General features: G+C 28.6%; 1 protein-coding gene across 1 annotated transcript; it reads left to right on the forward strand.

Annotated features, from left to right (window-relative positions):
- Positions 1 to 97: 97 nt before the first annotated feature.
- Positions 98 to 3,172, forward strand: LOC123292959 (BTB/POZ domain-containing protein 2-like). The gene is made up of 2 exons (XM_044873674.1): positions 98 to 1,318; positions 3,035 to 3,172. The coding sequence occupies exons 1-2, from the start codon at positions 158 to 160 to the stop codon at positions 3,170 to 3,172; spliced, it is 1,299 nt and encodes a 432-aa protein (XP_044729609.1). The 5' UTR covers positions 98 to 157.
- Positions 3,173 to 21,161: the final 17,989 nt, after the last annotated feature.

Consider the following 21,161-nt stretch of genomic DNA (forward strand, 5'->3'; position numbering starts at 1 on the left):
CAACAAATTTATTACTCTTTTTTAGTTTATTTTATTTTGTTATCAAGAAGTGAGTTTTAAATTAGTGTTATTTTATTTTAATTTGTGGACTGTCAAATTTGTTAATATACTAATTAAAACTTGTCTAATTAAATAATTAATAGTTTTTGACTTTGAAATGGCTTCAAAATATGATGAATCTTCAAAAACATTGATAGTAACCATTAAAGCATCAACAGAAACTACCAAAGCACGTTTTGGACATTTGTTTAATAATCAAGAATTTGCTGATATTTTTTTTATTCTTAAAAAAGATGAAAAACGACAACCAATTCCTGCAAACAAAACAATATTAAGTGTTGGAAGTGATGTATTTAAAACAATGTTTTTTGGCAGTTTAGCAACAAAATCTGAGATAATTGAAATAACTGATGTTGAGCCGAATGGATTTATGACATTACTTAATTTTTTATATTTTAATGAAGTAAAAATTAATAATGAAATAGTGTTCAATACTTTATATGCTGCAAGCAAATATAATGTGCCTTCATTAGAAAAGCATTGCGTTGAGTTTTTAAAAAAGAGTTTAACTAATGATAATGCTTTATTTTTATTAACTCAAGCTAGATTATACGAGAAATCAGAATTAACAGCAATGTGTTTAAATAAGATTGATAAAAATACAACGGAAGTATTGGATTCTAATGATTTTACTGATATTACTTTGGAGACGTTAATTTTGATATTGGAACGGGACACACTAAGAATTTTTGAATCGAAATTATTTGAATCAATTGTGATTTGGTCAAAAACTGAGTGTGATCGAAAACAATTATGCGTGACACCAGAAAACCAACGTTGTGTTTTAGGCAAGGCCCTTAGTTTAATACGCTTTTCATTAATGACAATGAAAGAATTTGAAAAAGGGCCAATTCAAAGTAGTTTATTGGATGAGAATGAAGTTAAACAATTTTTGATGGATAACGCATTAAATACAAATTCGACAGAAAGACCAAGATGCTGTACAAATCCTCTTGAAGGTTATTTAAAATTCTATAGTGAAATGAAAACATTATCAGAAGTACAAAAATGCTTTTCGCTTTGTTTTTCTCGCTCTGGTTCTCACACTGTTTTTGTTGTTGGTATCATTGTACTAAATATTGCAAAATGTAAATCTAATGCTAAGTTAAGATTAACAAGGTATCCATACGACAAAAACTTATATTATGCTTCTCAAAGCAACAATCCATCGCCAGATACAATAACTTTTATATTTAATAAACCGGTCGAGCTTTTTTCTAATTTTAATGTATTTATTGATTTTGGTGAGCTTGCTGATGTAAGTATTCTGTGAAATATACACACAATGTAGATTTAACGATTTTGACATCTTAGGTGTCAAAATCGTTAAATCTCAAATCAAAATTTGATAATCTCTATATATATATACCTATATAAGCGGCTTTGCCCCGACTGAGTATATGACCACTAAAAAAAAATTAGCAAAAATTTAATTTCTAAAGGGTTAAAATGGTGAAATTGGGCTTCGGCGAATTTTTCCGAACTTAAAGTAAAAAATCAATACAGGAATCTATTTAAAAATCTTGATGCACTGAAAATTGGAAAATCATGTGTTAAGACTTAAAATGAACCCTTTTCAATAAAAATAAATTTTTGATTTTTTAAATTATTCCATTACCTGAACCAGCTAAAACTAGTTTTCGTTCTCATCTCCATTTCAAGGGAAGTTCTTGCCCCTTCATTACTCGATCTTTCTATTACTAGTGAAGTAAAGTTAACTTTACAGCTGACAAAGCTGTGGCTAGTTAAAATGCTTGAGAATAAGAGGGTTTGGCCCTATAACGTCACAATTTGTGAGAAACCCCTTCTTCCTTTTAAAATTTAAAAAGATAATAAGTTAAAATAAAACATTCAAATGAAATTGTTAATGAACTGCAAGCGTTACACCCCTCCCTTATGTAATTTAAAAAGCTAACAGGTTAAATACTGCAGCCCTCCTAACAGGCAAAAAACGAGATTGGTTTTTTTAAGGTGCACACTTTTTTTTGCATAGGGTATGGGTTCTTAATGTTATCATTAAGAACCCATGATGAAACGTTACATTTGTCATTTTCTTATAGACTCCCCTCTTCATAATGTCACATTTCGTTAGGCTAAGCAATACCCAATTTTATCTAGAGCAATACTCCTACCTTTCATCTTTCACCTACTTTAATTATAGAATTGTATGGATGCATATACGTATAATTGTATGGATCGCATTTAAGACTTTCATTTAAAATTTAATATTTTTGTCTCACAAATTTAAATAAATAATTATGATAATTTACATTTGAAAAATAATATTTGTTCAATTTGATTTCTTATTTTCACAATTTTTAATGCGTTAAGTTTAATTAATTCGTGTTTTTCAATAATTTTAATTTGACATTTCTATAGCATTAACATGTAAAGAATTACAAATTAGTCATAACAGCCCCCTTTAACTCCATAATTTTTCACTGGAAGCGCTGGCATCGATTTTATTGTCCCTACCATGACTACGCACACAACGAATAACCATATCACAGATTATAGTTTAATACATAATAAAAATTATAATCTGTGAACTATTAATAAATGGTAAGTAATCAGGTGGTCTAAATTGGTACCATTGAAAAAGCCAGTTCCAGCCCAGTTCCTGTTTAATAGTACAAATATTGGCCTTAAAAAATACTAAGCACAAGTATTGCCATCTGGTAGTCGAAATTATAACTACTGAATGCAAGTCTACTTCTGATTTTAATTAGTTCGAATTATTATCGCCAGTTAGCGAGTTGCAACTATCAGTTATCAATATTAAAATGCAGTTTATGCTCACGTAGTCTAGAAACTAGATCAGTAAAATACCGATATATTCTCTGCATAGTCGTAGTGTCAAGGCATAAAGGGAAGACACTATATTAGTAAAATTTTGAAATATAAGTGACACTAGCTATTTTCAAAATTCTATTTTTTATACGAATAAATTTAATTTATATACTTTTAATTTTAGTTAAGGCCAGTTTGGAGACCATTAAATACAGGAGTTATTGAAAAACGTGGACAAAGGATAAAGACTATGAGAGATTATTTTACTTGGAATACAACAGATCCAGTCAATATTATATCTGAAATTTTATTTTATGAATAAAAACTTTTGTAAGAAAATATAATAAAACTTGAATTACTTAATTGCATCATTATTTTAATTTGATACCATATCTTGAGCTATTTGATAACCCGGTCAATTTAAACAAAAAATGAGAGTGAAGTTACATAATGTCCCAACAAGCTGAATTTTTGTGAAGTTGTTCAAAACATAATTATAAACAATGTCTGGAAGTTCCCCATCATTCCCCTGTAAGGAAAAAATTTAATTCAAGGTCAAAGGTCAAAAAAATGAGTTTTTCGCGATTTTCAGCAAAACGGTACGTTTTATCATAAAAGTACCTCAGACAAAAATTGTAGATTATAAAATTATCTATAAAAAATGTATCAATACTTTTATATATATATATATATATATATATATATATTATATAAAATTTTACAACTCTCATGCATATTATGACGATAACAACTTTTATAACTTTTAGAATCGTTATATCTCAGAAACGGTGGCTCGTAAGAAAAAAAGTATTGATACATTTTTTATAGATAATTTTATAATCTACAATTTTTGTCTGAGGTACTTTTATGATAAAAATTTTTTAAGTTTAAATATTTTCATTGTAACTTATTCTTACAATAATAAATGAAATACCGTTAGTCTTGTATTGATTATTGAAACAGCAATAGAGCAATTCAATTTGACAAATACAACTATTGTTGTTGGTGAAGATGTTGACTTACTTGTATTACTCACTGCTCGAACGCCAACTGAAAAAACTATTTTTTTCTTAAAACCAGGAAAAGCTCAGCATCAATCAGATATATATTCATCAAAAAGTTTATTTACTTTTGTAAAGTGTAAAGATCATGTACTATTTTTACACGCAATAACTGGCTGTGATACGACATCTGCATTTTACAGGAGGGGTAAAACAGCAGTTTTCAAAATGTTTGAAAAACAAGACTTAATTCAATGTGCTGAAGTTTTTAAAAAAAGTGATTCAACTCAACAAGAAGTTATTACCAACGGCATCCGCTTTCTTCTTTCTATGTACGGAGCTCCTAAAAAAACTACCTGTTTAGATAAACATCGATATGCATGTTTCGTTAAAAATACTAAAAATAAAAAACAAGTTCAATTAGCTTGTCTTCCTCCAACCTCAGTTGCTGCTCACCAACATCTTCTTCGAGTATATTACCAAGTTCAAGTGTGGCTTGGTTATCAGCTAGACCCTACAGACTGGGGTTGGAAGTTGGTCAACAATATATTAGAGCCAGTTCAAACTTTAATTCCACCTGCGCCGGAAAAACTGCTGAACACTATTTTTTGCAACTGCAAAAAGGGATGCAGTGCTAAATGTGGTTGCAAAAAAGTCGGACTGTCTTGTTCTTTGGCGTGCACAAATTGTCAAGGCCGGTCGTGCTCTAATATTGAATCACAAACAATGGAGGATTCGTTTGACTCCGACGAAGTATCATGCGATACATCGCTATTGACGCAATTTACTTGCATCCAAAATGAAGATGAAGAAGAAGCAGGAGAAGAAGAACAAGAAGAAGATCAAGAAGAAGAACAAGAATTTGAAACTTACGAATAAGACGAATAAACTTCAACACTTTTTTTTTCATTTACATCGCTTTTATCTTTCCCAATCTTTGAAAATTTCCGTTATTTTGCAATAGTTTTACATTAAACAGGATCACAACTGACCCGTGGAGTAGGCCTACTGGGGAAACCACGTTAACAAAAACGCGCTAAGTACACTACCTCATAGGTGGCGTGGAAACGTGTGCATATTATGATGATAACAACTTTTATAACTTTTAGAATCGTTATATCTCAGAAACGGTGGCTCGTAAGAAAAAAGTATTGATACATTTTTTATAGATAATTTTGTGATCTACAATTTTTGTCTGAGGTACTTTTGTGATAAAACGTACCGTTTTGCTGAAAATCGCGAAAAACATTTTTTTGACCTTTGACCTTGAATTAAATTTTTTCCTTACAGGGGAATGATGGGGAACTTCTAGACATTGTTTGTAATTATGTTTTGAACAACTTCACAGAAATTCAGCTTGTTGGGACTTTATGTAACTTCGAATGTTTAAATTGACCGGGTTAGAATCAGAACTCAAAACTATGAAAACCATTCAGCAATTTTATTCTAATATTTTTATAGTAAATTCATTTAAGAAAGCCATTTAAAAAAATCGACTTGACCTTCATAGTTAAGGTCAAAACCAAGGTCACCGTTATATTGTACCAGCGAAGTCTTGCAACTTTTGTCTTGGTCTTTTTTTAGTGATTATTATTAAAAATTCAGAAGTTTTCGAACTTTTTGATCAACCCTGTATAGGATATATTAATTCAGTATAACGACTTTGCTCAGAACCCAAATTTATACCACTACTACGTAGGGTAGAGCGGTAGCGTTAATATAGCGGCTTAAATGTATACCATTACTGTAATTCCAAAATGATCGTATTTAAAATTCAATGTTTACATTTAATATGATATTATATCGATTGTGTCGAGCTTTACTTTGTGGAATTGCATTTTAATAATTAAAATATCGTCACGAGGTCCGTCACGCTGGAACCCGCTTTGAAAATAATTTATTTTTTTTTCACCCCATTTTACCTACAAACGAAGCCAATGAATGTAGTATAGTTCATTTTTTTGTAGTCTTGTTAGTTACTCACAAAACGTTATTGATATTGTCTTAACTAAGAATTTTAAGTCATAATACGTTAAATATTTGTGAAATGGATTCTAAATTGATTGTAGTTTATTGTAGTGACAAGAAAATATTTTTTTTTTGTTTTATTTTATGTCAAAGTATCAAAATAATTTTTTATTTTCACCCCATTTTACCTACAAACGAAGCCAATGAATGTAGTATAGTTCATTTTTTTGTAGTCTTGTTAGTTACTCACAAAACGTTATTGATATTGTCTTAACTAAGAATTTTAAGTCATAATACGTTAAATATTTGTGAAATGGATTCTAAATTGATTGTAGTTTATTGTAGTGACAAGAAAATATTTTTTTTTTTTGTTTTATTTTATGTCAAAGTATCAAAATAATTTTTTATTTTCACCCCATTTTACCTGCAAACGGAGCCAATGAATGTAGCATAGTTCATTTTTTTGTAGTCTTGTTAGTTACTCACAAAACGTTATTGATATTGTCTTAACTAAGAATTTTAAGTCATAATACGTTAAATATTTGTGAAATGGATTCTAAATTGATTGTAGTTTATTGTAGTGACAAGAAAATATTTTTTTGTTTGTTTTATTTTATGTCAAAGTATCAAAATAATTTTTTATTTTCACCCCATTTTACCTACAAACGGAGCCAATGAATGTAGCATAGTTCATTTTTTTGTAGTCTTGTTAGTTACTCACAAAACGTTATTGATATTGTATAAATATCAATAAAAAATAAATTATTTTCAAAGCGGGTTCCAGCGTGACGGACCTATTGATATTGTATAAACTAAGAATTTTAAGTCATAATACGTTAAATATTTGTGAAATGGATTCTAAATTGATTGTAGTTTATTGTAGTGACAAGAAAATATTTTTTTTTTTGTTTTATTTTATGTCAAAGTATCAAAATAATTTTTTATTTTCACCCCATTTTACCTACAAACGGAGCCAATGAATGTAGCATAGTTCATTTTTTTGTAGTCTTGTTAGTTACTCACAAAACGTTATTGATATTGTATAAACTAAGAATTTTAAGTCATAATACGTTAAATATTTGTGAAATGGATTCTAAATTGATTGTAGTTTATTGTAGTGACAAGAAAATATTTTTTTTGCTTTATTTTATATCAAAGTATCGCAACAACGTTACAATAACAAAATTTTAAATCGTGGATAACACTTATTCAGTAACTACAAACGATATAGTTAATTGTAGCTAAATTTAAATGTTTGTAGTATCTGTTAAACTCTAGTAAGTGATAAAAAACTAAAAACAAGTGCTCAATAAGTAGATAAACTTTAAGAATTGTGGGTTTTAAATTCTAAATCGTTTGTAGTTAAAGAGAAGGAAAAAAATATTGACGCACATACATACATATCACTGAATTACATTGAGCTACAAACTCAAACCCATTGAATTTAAAACCCTAGATTGAATTCAACTAATACTTATTAGATGGAATTCAACTAATGCTCTTCTCTCGACATTTAAAAAATTCAGTTTTCCGGAACGAACATTGACTTTTTTATCACTTATATTGGATTTGTATCATAATACAAGTGCACGTATATGAATAAAACTAATCTCTTAGACATAACTTGGCATTGCATGATAAAGCATAGTAACAATCTAAAGGACATGATAAGTATTAAGAACTACAGCTTCATTGCAAATCAAGAATTGTATACTACAAACGATTAATTGAAATTAAGAACCTTTTGAAGACTCAAATCTACTTTATCAAAAGCTAGCTCTACAATGTATTTTTAGTGATTCAAGAGCAAAAAAAAATATTTTTTTTTATTTCTACTTACAAAAGATGCTGATGTTTGTAGTACAGTTGGTTATTTTTGTAGTTCTAATATTGCTGCAATATAAATTAGTAATGTTATTTGGAACAGTAAATACTCAAAATACTAAATGAATTTGTCAGGTAATCAGTTTTTTATTGTTTGTAGTTTATCGTAGTACCAAGGATTATTTTTTTAAATATTTATCCTAAAATAAAATAGGAACAAATAAAAAATAATGGTTTTATTGAAATCCACATATTTATATCAGAAACTACAAACGATATTAATGTTTGTAGCAGCGTTTATAAATTTGTATCCTCTTTTTAATTCTTAATATCTGGATGACCGAGCTTTGCTCGGTGTTTTTTTACTTAAAAAGACAAATTTCATAAGAACCGTTTAAAACTCCACATAACTACCAATTTGAATCCCTTGGTACACCAATAGATGTCAGCAACAGTCCTATTTTACATTGTATGTAAGAACCGTTTAAAACTCCACATAACTACCAATTTGAATCCCTTGGTACACCAATAGATGTCAGCAACAGTCCTATTTTACATTGTATGTTTCTGTTTTTCATGAAAGACGGATAAAACGACATTTCTGATAAATGAAACCTTGTTAGATCGACTTATCGCCCCAAAAAACCCCTACATACTCATTTTCATGAAAATCGTTGGAGCCATTTCCAAGATCGTTGATATATATATATTTTTCTAAAAACTTTTGTTTTTTAGTATAATAATATCGAAGTCACCTATGGCACCTATGGATATAGGTAACTCCGATATCCCATGGAATTATTTATCCTGCTTAACACAAAGCTCGAGAATATCACTACAAATGATTTATCAACAGTAAATAATAATTTTAATCGTATATTTTCTAAATAATTCTCTTAACTTCTCAAATTATCAATCGGTTTATCAAGTGACTCGAGAATTGTATAAACATGACTCCTACTCAAAACTAGGTTATGAGCATACGTAGCCTCTAATTTTTCTTTATTTCTTGTGGATCAATTTTCAGTATGATCCAATTATATTTCTCTTACGCTATATGTCAAATAGCGTATTGGTAATAAGAAGTGTATTTTGTAATTAAAAATTAATTTCTTTAGAATTTTTAATAACTATTGTACATTTTTGATTCTACGCATAATTCTAAGTAAAACTTAAATCAAATAATTTTTACTAATTACAGTTATTTATATAAAAATTTTATCCAACTATGCTAACAATAACAATTAAGTTATTAAATAAACAATTATCTTCCCATTATTTAATTTAATTTTCGCGCTAGAATTTCCTATCAAGAATGTTGTTGTAGCGCCTGCCATCTGTCTGTTCTTGTCTCTACCATTATTTGTTGATGTATTCAGAGAATATATCGGTAAAATTTACTGACATAGTCTCTGATGTATTTCACACATTTTTTTTGTATACATCTTCTTGATTTTTGTTTTTACATTTTAAATAGTCTAACAAAAAATATTTATTTTCTTTGAAATAAGTTGTGACATTTCGATCAGATATATTTTAATTTATCCAACTATGCTAACAATAACAATTAAGTTATTAAATAAACAATTATCTTCCCATTATTTAATTTAATTTTCGCGCTAGAATTTCCTATCAAGAATGTTGTTGTAGCGCCCGCCATCTGTCTGTTCTTGTCTCTACCATTATTTGTTGATGTATTCAGAGAATATATCGGTAAAATTTCCTGACATAGTCTCTGATGTATTTCACACATTTTTAAGTATTGTATCAAACGATAAATACAATCAAGTTGACAGTTTGGGGTTATGTTTGAAAATCATATACAGTTGGTATTGTCTAGTGGCAGCTGAGTACTAGTCAATTAATATTTTATTTATCACATAATTATAATTATTTAATTATAATCCGTATTAAAATCAATCAATTAAATTCTTATGTGAATTTAGATTAATTATTATAGCATGCTTAGGGTAATTATTGTAAATAAAAAAAATTAAAAAGTCATTTATTTGACTTCGGATTGCGGCTACCAAACTACCTTAAACTAATTATTGCTTTTCAAAATAGTTTTGGTAAGTTTTTACATTATTTTTTTATATTGCCAAATAACATAACTTGTATATATTATAACGTTAAGCTTCTCAAGTTTGATAATACGTTGTTGTTAATTGTAAAATAAAATTTTTAATCTGCATAATATCAATTAAATTGCATTATTAATTATTTAAAAGATTGGTGTATTTTAGTGTACGGTTAATTATTAACGATATATTTTATTGTTAAGATAATTTACTATGATAATGTATTTTTATTTTTTTTTCATAGCTATCAAGATCAGTAAAAATGCCAAGAACTCCTCTGTATTCTCCCGACGATGTTTACAATCGTCTGAAAGACTTGCAATTTCGCGACGAAACTAATAAGTATTTGCCCTATAAAGACGAGGTTTGGCAAAGAGCGGTTGAGCTTTTACCTGGGATGAGTTTGGAACATGTTTGGCTATACATAACACAAAATCGAAACAACGTATCTGAAAAAATTAATGGACCTGTAAAGCAAAAAAAGAAGAAAAGACAAGTAAATTACGACTCGAATTGGTCGATGCAAAACGTTCCTAAAAATTTACCTTCAATTCAAACAGTCATCCATTTAACTGCAATTGAATGGAAAAAGTTAGATTTAAAAACTAAAACTTATAAAGATAATAGACAATATGACATTTTTGAACCCGGTTGGACAGATAAGATTTATAGTTATGTATGGCAAAATCTTAAACTTTCTTGTCCATTCTCTTTTAATAGTCCAAAAATATCAAGAGACAGTGATATTTTTTTATCTATTTCTGGTGTTTGCAGTGAATGTCAAAATGAAATACATATATATAGTTTAGAAGATGCAAATAAAAATGGTATAGATTTTCATATCTCTACCTGTGATACTAAAAATATTAAACATTCGAAAAAACGACAGCTTCGTGGTAATACCAGAAAAGAGGTAGCGAGGGAAATAAATTGTAAATCAACCTATATGTGGCGACGACTAAAAGCTGACGAAAAAATGAATTTTGGCGATTATGAACCGGCTGATTTACCAAACGAAGGTGCCCTAAGAAACGCTAAACACACAGAAAAAAGGAAAGATCTCGGTCTTAAGTCTTTTACTCATCCCATGTTAGCTGTTGAAGATTTGAAGAAAGACCCCAGATACTCAGAATCAATACACGAGATTGCGCTCAATAAAATGTACGTTATGTATTGGTTACCCGAGCAGATTTCTTTGTATAAATCATTTTTACAAAAGGACCCAGTTGCGAGTATTTGCATCGACGCAACAGGAAGCTTGATTCGAAGTTTATCAGCAAACGATAATTCAAAACGAATTATTCTTTATTATCAGGTTGTAGCTAGCTATCAGAAATCATTGTCTCTCCCACTCCTACAATTATTATCTGAAAAACACGATGCGAATACATTGTCCTACTGGCTGCGAGAATGGTTACGATGTAAAATCGACGCACCGAAACAAGTCGTCACAGACTTTTCTTTGGCTCTTCTTAACGCAGCTGCATTGGCTTTTAACAATATGGGGTTGTCTCAATATATCGATGAATGTTATAAAAATGTTGTTGATGATTTAAACATTGATAAAACAACTATTTTGAGAATTGATGTTGCCCACTTGTGCAAATTCGTTTCAGATTGGAATTGTTTTAATAAAAAGAATCTTCATCAGAAAGATTTTTACTTAAGATGTCTTAATCTATTACGAAATTCAATAACTTTAAATGATTTTAAAGATATATTGACCGCAGTACTTACAGTTGCTTATTCTGACTATCAAGAAAACAATGATGATAATGCATGTTATAAATATAAACTGTCATTATTAACATTGATGAAGAGTGAATCAGAAAATCTACCTGAGCTTTCAGAAAATCATTTATTTGCAGATATGTCTACGGTAGATGAAGACCCTGAAGCTGAACCAACTAATAAGACAAAAAAACCTGCTAAATCAATAAGACCAATTAAAAGAGATTTACAAAAAATTCAGCTTGAATGCAGTAAAAATGTAGTTGGTTCAATTCCTAATGAATATGTTAACAAAGATTTTGCTACAAGACTGATGAAGCTATGCAAATATTTTTTACTTTGGACTGCGATAGTTCCATCTATATTTTATAACGAACAAAGTGTAGACATCGAAACTATTATGACAGCGAGCTCGGCTATCAGTGAAGAATACTTCAAAGATGTTAAGAATTATGTATTTCTTAAACAGAAAAATAACTCTCTTGATGCTTTTCTGAAAATCCATCTAAATGTTTTAAGTGGTACTATGAAACTACTTGATGTGATGACAGACAAGCAATGCCATACTATTTCCAATATTACTGATACAATTGTTAGCTATGAAGATTTTGAAACAACAGCAGGGATGATTTCTGAAACGTTGGAAGATGTAGAAAAAGAGCAACGTGAAAACCATCAGGATTCTTCATCTCATTTGGAACACGAGCGTCGTGAACGAATTACTGAGAGTAATTTTTCTGATGACAGTAACTTCCCAGAAAATGATTTGCCTCATGGCTTTCCAGAAAACCCAATTGATTTAACACTTCCTAAAATAACAAGTAGTTTCATGGATAATATCAGCTCTATACTGAAAGTCGAAAAAAGTGATGATTTTAATATTGAAAATAGTTCCGTAAAAACTAGTGTTGCTGATTTGTGTATAACACATTATGAAAATGAAAACGATGAAATTAATGAATCAGAATGGAATAAAGAAAATTTGCTAGGATCAATTAAAAAATCGCCATCTATGCTGAATAATTTTTCATCCACTCCGAACAGTAGCAGCAGTGTCCGCGATAAATTAATTAACTTGCTACATCCTACTATTGATAATAATCAAAATGAATACAATTTAAATCCTAGTCCTCAAACTAATAATAAATATAGTTATTTAAATCTACAAGATGAATGGGGTGGCCTTTTAAAAAATAAAAAAACTAGTCATTATTCCAAGAAAGAGCCAGATATTGAAAACAAGCACAAACGGCCAAAATCGAAAGTTAAATTAAGTTTATTAATTAATGGTAATTGTTTGGCCCCATTAAAGACGAATCAAGGATTACTAAAATTGAAAAATACGTGCCCTGTTGACTCAGCTCTACACTGTATATTAATCGCTTACGTAGATCGATATAATTATCATAATTATATCGACAAAAACAATTTAGAGGTTTTTGAGATTATCAAATTAATTTCGTGTAAAGGTATAAATCAAAATGTTTACCTGAAGAGAGCAGAACTTATTCTTAAGTTTAAATCGATTAAGGATGGTGAAATAAACTGCAACTCGAACTTAAGCAACACAATCTCACTGCTATTTAATAAAATACCTTCATTAACTGTTAATTTTAACTGTGTAAACTGCAAAAAACACAGCTCTTCTGTCTTACCTGTGATAGCTACACATCTTGAACCACTGATAGAGATTGGTATACAAGGGCTACAACAATCCATACTTAAGTATTTAGAATCATTTGTACGGCGATGTCGTGTTTGTACCACTAGAAATGTAATTACTTTTCAACATGGTAATCATATATGGATTGATATTGAAGTTTTATACACGATTTTGTGCAATAAAAATGTCAAAGGGGATTCGAATGCTGGCATCTCGTTATTGCAAATCCCAGTTGAACTTGAAGTCTTAAATAATACATATGTTTTAATTGGTGCCATAGAACATTTATATTTTTGCAACAACGACGTGAACAGTGGTCATTATCGACCTTACTTACTTAGAACCAACAATAAATGGGAGCTCCATGATGGAATCTCTAACAGCTCTAAAAAAAAAGTAGTACCTAAGAAAGACATAATAAAAAAAAAAACAATACATATGTTATTTTATGTAATAAAATAATTTATTTTATTTATATACAAATACTAAAGTGTTAAACTTATATTACTATTTGTTATTCTTTTATAATTATTAAACTAACAATAAAAGTGTCTTTTCATATCGATTCATTCCATTTTATTTAAGTATTATGCTAATTAATTTCAAAAATAATATTATTTACTAGGGAATAAGATTTGACATATAGCGTAAGAGAAATATAATTGGATCATACTGAAAATTGATCCACAAGAAATAAAGAAAAATTAGAGGCTACGTATGCTCATAACCTAGTTTTGAGTAGGAGTCATATATGTAATACGTAAACATATATGGTCAGTTCCTATAAGTGGAAGGCGTTCGGACTAAGTGAAACAGATAGTGTATCGTTCTCTCACTCTTCCGATCGCATTTGTCAGCTCTGCGCATGCTCTGCGCATTTTTAGCATGCGCAGTATAGATAAAATGTCTCGAACGAGAGAGAAAACAAATATTGTCGGCACCGTAATGTTTGGACATTCTTTCCCGTACCAACTGCCCATATAGGAGTATATTACATATATGGTAGGAGTCATGTTTATACAATTCTCGAGTCACTTGATAAACCGATTGATAATTTGAGAAGTTAAGAGAATTATTTAGAAAATATACGATTAAATATACAATATCAATAGGTCCGTCACGCTGGAACCCGCTTTGAAAATAATTTATTTTTTATTGATATTTATACAATATCAATAACGTTTTGTGAGTAACTAACAAGACTACAAAAAAATGAACTATGCTACATTCATTGGCTCCGTTTGTAGGTAAAATGGGGTGAAAATAAAAAATTATTTTGATACTTTGACATAAAATAAAACAAACAAAAAAATATTTTCTTGTCACTACAATAAACTACAATCAATTTAGAATCCATTTCACAAATATTTAACGTATTATGACTTAAAATTCTTAGTTAAGACAATATCAATAACGTTTTGTGAGTAACTAACAAGACTACAAAAAAATGAACTATGCTACATTCATTGGCTCCGTTTGCAGGTAAAATGGGGTGAAAATAAAAAATTATTTTGATACTTTGACATAAAATAAAACAAAAAAAAAAATATTTTCTTGTCACTACAATAAACTACAATCAATTTAGAATCCATTTCACAAATATTTAACGTATTATGACTTAAAATTCTTAGTTAAGACAATATCAATAACGTTTTGTGAGTAACTAACAAGACTACAAAAAAATGAACTATACTACATTCATTGGCTTCGTTTGTAGGTAAAATGGGGTGAAAATAAAAAATTATTTTGATACTTTGACATAAAATAAAACAAAAAAAAAATATTTTCTTGTCACTACAATAAACTACAATCAATTTAGAATCCATTTCACAAATATTTAACGTATTATGACTTAAAATTCTTAGTTAAGACAATATCAATAACGTTTTGTGAGTAACTAACAAGACTACAAAAAAATGAACTATACTACATTCATTGGCTTCGTTTGTAGGTAAAATGGGGTGAAAATAAAAAATTATTTTGATACTTTGACATAAAATAAAACAAAAAAAAAATATTTTCTTGTCACTACAATAAACTACAATCAATTTAGAATCCATTTCACAAATATTTAACGTATTATGACTTAAAATTCTTAGTTAAGACAATATCAATAACGTTTTGTGAGTAACTAACAAGACTACAAAAAAATGAACTATACTACATTCAATGGCTTCGTTTGTAGGTAAAATGGGGTGAAAAAAAATAAATTATTTTCAAAGCGGGTTCCAGCGTGACGGACCTATATACACGTAATATATTTTTTAAATTTTTTTATTATAATTTGCAGTAATCCACTATAAAATTTAAGTTTTTTTAATAAAAATCTATTTTTACATATGTTTCGTCTTGATTAAAGACATTTTCAAACAAAATGTTTGAAAATGTCTTTAAATCAAGACGAAACATATGTAACAATAGATTTTTATTAAAAAATCTTAAATTTTATTGTGGATTTACTACGTGTATATTTTAATTATTATTATGATTATATTTATACAATTCTTTGCTCACGTGAATTTTCGTGATATTGATTATGAACGACGAAACGAGAAACGAAATAAGACTTAAATAAAGCTGGTACAAAATTTCAAATTTTGTCATAGACCTTTAAGAATTACCGCGCGGCAATGATTTATACAAGCATGGTAGAACTAGACAAAGTATGCTCCTATGTAGATAGGACTAGGCTGGGGAAACTCTCTCACTCTCTCGCACGGTACCCAGTCACCGTCATATTGCTTACTAGTTTATAGTGTAGGCGCTGAGTAGGTTTTGTATGCATTTATAGGTCCTACCGAACAAGGAGGGTATTTTAACGTATTTTGACCGGCTGAATCCGAATTTTCAGCTTGCTCATCGCTCAGAGGGGGTATAATACTACAATTATTCATTTATAGGTAAGTTTATTGAAAAAAAGGTAAGTAAAAAGAAATTTATAATGGGTAAGTTTAATATGAGTTAAATGAAAAAAGGTCAGTAAAAGGAAATAAATACTAAGTTTATAGTAAAAAGTTGAGTAAAAGTTATATACAGGGTGTTCTGTTATTGACTGCAGATCGTCGGCCTACAGAATAAGCTCATAAAGACGAAGGAAAAAGTCATTTACCAATTTTGGATTTGAGCCCTAGTTTGGGCGCCTTCCTTCGTCTTTATGAGCTTATTCTGTTTGCCGACGATCTGCAGTCAATAACAGAACACCCTGTATAGTACATTATTGATCAATTAAATATGTCCAAAGTGGAGTAGTGGCTAGCTCAGTCGTGTCAGGTTACAAAGCACGTCGGTTCGTATCTACCTTGGCCCCGAAATTTTTTTTATTAACTAAGTAAGAGAGTATATTTTATGTTATTTTTATTCCCACCCCTTGACAGAAGATTGATTTATGACATAAATAGGAAGGTGGGACTAAAATAATTACCTTTTTTCTTATTTTATGAAATAACAATTAATCATTCATATGTAAGTAAGTTTAAGAAAATAAGTTTATTAGAAAAAGGTGAGTAAATGTTTTATTTATAACATTATTGATATTTATAATATGTCAAAGATGGGGTAGTGGTTAGCATAGTCGGCTTTGGTTATAGAGAACCTCAGTTCGTATCTAGTATTGTCTCGAATAAAATTTTAATTAAATAAGTTATTATACAGAGAAATTGTCATTTTTTTAGATAATTGTTATGGAGAACCATAAGCGACAACAGACAGAAGAGTGATTTATGATATAATTAAAAAAGTGGGACTAAAATAATTTCTTTTTTTTTTTTTGTGAAATATCATGTTCTCCTATTACAAAATCTTCTAAAATTTCATTTAACAAGAATAAATTTTAACAAACAACAAAAATCAAGCAAAATAAGTATTTTTTTAATATTTTTAATAGGAGAATATGATGGAGGTTAGCTATATTACATGTTCTCCTATTAAAAAGTTTCAAATTTTAACGTAACCAAGCATTTTTTTATTTTAGAACATCAAAATTTAATATTTTGTAATAAGTGAATATGAGGGAGATAAACTATAGGACATGTTCTCCTATTAAAAAGTATCCAATTTTAGCGTAACCAAGCTATTTTTTAATTTTAGTACTACAATTTTAATATATTGTAATAGGAGAATATGAGTGAAATAAACCTTATTACATGTTTTCCTATTCAAAAATGATTTATTATTTTAAAGAATATTTATGATTATTTAAGTTCCCACCCCCTGAAAGAATAGTGATTTATGACATATGATAATTGACATGATTTATGACAAGAGGGCGGGTTTAACTATAAAATGAGTAGAAAATTTAAACAACAGGAAAAATTCAAATTCATTTATAAGTAAAAATATTATCTAGACTAGGATACGAACCAGGGTACCCTGGTTTCATAGGCAAGTGCTATATCCACCCAGCTAGCTGGCTTATGTATAAACGTATAATTATCTTAATACTTACCTTTACTAAATTATTTATTAATTGATAATTTTGTTCTAAAAAAAAAAAAAATAGGATAGAAAATTTAAAAAATAAAAACAAAATTTAAAATTTATAACGATTTTTATTTATTTATATTAATTTAGAAAAAATGAAAACGTTATCCGGAAAATTGATTTTATACTTTATAAAAATGCCATTTTTATTCATTTATATTTATTTTTGATGAAATATGTACAAATATATATAATAATAAAATATCGTTTTTATCAATATTCCGGTTTAATTATTAATATTCAATATTATACCTACCTTTATCTTTTATCCTTTACATCGATTTCAGGAATATCAAACAGAACCTACATTTTTAACAAAATATTACTACAATTATTCATTTATAGGTAAGTTTATTGGAAAAAGATAAGTAAAAAGAAATACGGAATGGATAAGTTTAATAAAAAAGGTTAGTAAAAGTTTTGTTTAATAAAAAAGTTTAACGCAAGGCATACCATTCCAAGTGAGCAGAGTGAGAAGTCGAACCTTATGTAAATGTTAGGTGGCTTTCGAATTGGCTAACTTTGAAAATATCTAAAGTCATTATAAGAACTTTCCTTCTTCGAAAAAATTGGATATTAGAATCCAATTATTGTATTACATTTTATCGTTCAGTGGACATATAAAAATAAAAAATAAAATGAAAAATTAAGTTAATTGTATGATCAATCAACAGATGGCAAATGTAGTATGTGTTTATTGTAAAGCAAAAACACAATTGACAATAGTTAACTTGTTTTTGTATTGATGTGTGGTAATTGTAACTGAACTCGTTAAAATACAGTCATAAAATTTTTGTAACATAATAAATTTATGTAAGTTATAAATGATTTGGAATATTTTCAAACGAAACTAATATAGTTATTACACGGTATGTAATATTTTTAACAATTTCATATTTTATTTTTAATATTACGCAGTATTGTCAGTGTTATTGTTGACATATCATAAAATTTCCATTGGAATCTTTTGTTTCAAAATAATAACTAAACATTTTTTTTTTCCGGTATGTTAATGCAATACAATTATAAATTGTATTTTTATTTTGATGATTGTAAGAAATATATTTAGTTTTTGTTGTAATTGATAAAAGTTAAATATAATACATATATGTGACATTTAAATATACACTTAAGTGCATATGCACTTTGACAGATAATAAGTTTTTTGTGTAAAAAAAAGGTTGTTTATAGACAAGTTTTACGTCATAACATTGTTATTATTAAATTAATCAAGTCTTATTCAAAGATTTTTTTATGATTGTTTTGTTTGTGATATGTTATTCAATTTTTACTACGTGAAATGTATGAATAATTACTTATTATTGTTGATTTTAATCATTCTTATTTATTAATAAAAGGTAATACATAATATTATTGTTTATTAGAAGCTTATCATTTAAAGCTATAATTAGTTTAATTAAATTCATTCCTACGTTTGTGAATAGAAAATTATCAACAGGTGAATTTTTTTTTCTTCAAATAAACATTAATGATGTGCTTATAGGGAGCCCAATTCCTCCTGGTAAAAATTTATTCAAAGAAATAAAATGTCTTTTTTTTGTTAAAATGATGCGCTGTATTCCATTTCCAGAAAAATGACTCGAATGGATGAGTTGAAACATTCTAAATCATATATCCTAAATAATACATTCAAAATATTTCATTTTCCCCCTGCTCAATTTAAACGGGCTGTATTAATTTATTAACCAATTTCTAAGGTGGGGTGGGGGCTTCGCCAGAAAAGCTGTAAATGCAAGGCTAAATGGACTTAATCCCCCAGACGCTAATTTTTTAGGTCAGAAACTTTAATTGTACTGGAGCTTTGTTAATTGTAAGTATTTCCCGGCGGACTTAAATATGCAATATATTTACTGACTCCGGATCTCTCGAAACCGACTGACTCATATATATTCGAGTAAGCAAGAATATATAAACATTTTTTTTTAAATTTCCAATAAACAAGTGAAAACAAACAATTAACTGAGTTAATTGTTGAAATACCATGTACAGACAGTGTTGATTACTCTGTCACATTACACATACATACATGTGACACACATATAACTGATATACTCATATAATACTATAATTTGCGCATAATATGCGCTCTCACGGGTAAACGGAAATGTTTGCGAAAAAATGTTTCAAACAAAAGTGGTTTATGTTTCTATAAGGAACATTTTTTATATTTAAACTTTGGTTCTAGCTCTAACGGTTTACAAGATGGGTTCTACGGACGCAAGACCCATTGATCTATGTTGCTCATTTACGTTTTTGAGTAATCGTGATGACAATTAAAAAATTTTCAAGTCATTTGCAGGAAAATTAACGGAGTTATAATGAAAAGTAAATTTCTTATTTACTTTTTTATATGTTTTATTCATCACAAAAACTGATGTTAGTTATTTAACGACAAAAACAACTTTTTCGTTTCCAAATTTTTTTTTTGCATTCAAAAGGCAATATTTTGAAAACTATATAACCGAAACTGTTAAAACTTTTTGAACATGTTGTCAGTACCTAAATAAAGTAAATCGGAAAGTGGCAAGCATTAATTTTATGTCCAGTGGTAAATTCATCAGTTTTTGTGCTGAAGAAAACATTAAAAAAAGTACGAGAAACTTACTTTTCATAATAACTCCGTGAATTTTCGTGCAAATGACTTGAACCTTTTTTCATTTTCAAGGTTTTTTTATAGTACTTTAAAAAGTCTATAAAATAATTTTTTTTTTTAAAACGTCCAATTTTTCAGTTATTTAACGTTAAATACTTTATCCGCTCGGAAACTCGGAAAGTATTGACTATTCGAAATATACTTAAATGACACTTTTTGCTTAGAAGGGGTGGTTATCACCCCCTGTGCTGTGCAAAAGCACCACTTAGTACCATATAACTTTTGATCTAGAGAGTGAAAAAAGCTTAATCCCAAATTTTCAGTTCAATCTGAGCTATAGGAAAGAATTTAGAGATTTAAGCCTCGTTTACTGGAGTATTAAAATGTGACAGAGCATGAGACGCAGTATATTTAAAACAATTCCATGTATGATGATTTTCATGTTTTAATATATTCGTAATTTAAAATGGTAATAAGGTATTTCCTGTCCTTTTTGTCTACTTTCTAATTACCTAATTTATTATTGAAATATATTTATATCAATGATTGAAATATCTAAAATAGTAATATTTTTATGCACTACTAGCTAGACCTAGCTATTCGCGTTGTGCAAAATCAGAATAAGCGCCACCTCGCACAAATGTTAATAGGCTTTGCTAGAAACTAATGAAAAGGTTAAATTACATTTCTGTCCGACATTTTTTATGCATTCTAGTAGCGAAATTAAGTATCTAGAATACAAAAGTCTTTTAGCCTATGTTTTTAGCATTGACTTTAAGATATATAGACTAAACATCTCCTATCTTTCCGTACAGTGAGAAGCGTGCCAACATTAGAGGTAATTGTCTGGGTCAGAACATTTATCAAAAAAATATACATAGAATATAGGGACATTTACCAAAAAAAATTGCATATCACAAAATGTTTTACATAAAACATCGTGATTTCAT

The sequence above is a fragment of the Chrysoperla carnea genome, chromosome 2, assembly GCF_905475395.1.
Source record: "Chrysoperla carnea chromosome 2, inChrCarn1.1, whole genome shotgun sequence".
Lineage (NCBI taxonomy): Eukaryota > Metazoa > Arthropoda > Insecta > Neuroptera > Chrysopidae > Chrysoperla > Chrysoperla carnea.

Excerpts from the sequence above, each read along its gene's own strand:
- LOC123292959 (XM_044873674.1), top strand. The coding sequence starts at position 158 with ATGGCTTCAAAATATGATGAATCTTCAAAAACATTGATAGTAACCATT. Across the intron at positions 1,319-3,034 it reads ATTTTGGTGAGCTTGCTGAT|TTAAGGCCAGTTTGGAGACC; the intron begins GTAAGTATTCTG and ends TTTTAATTTTAG.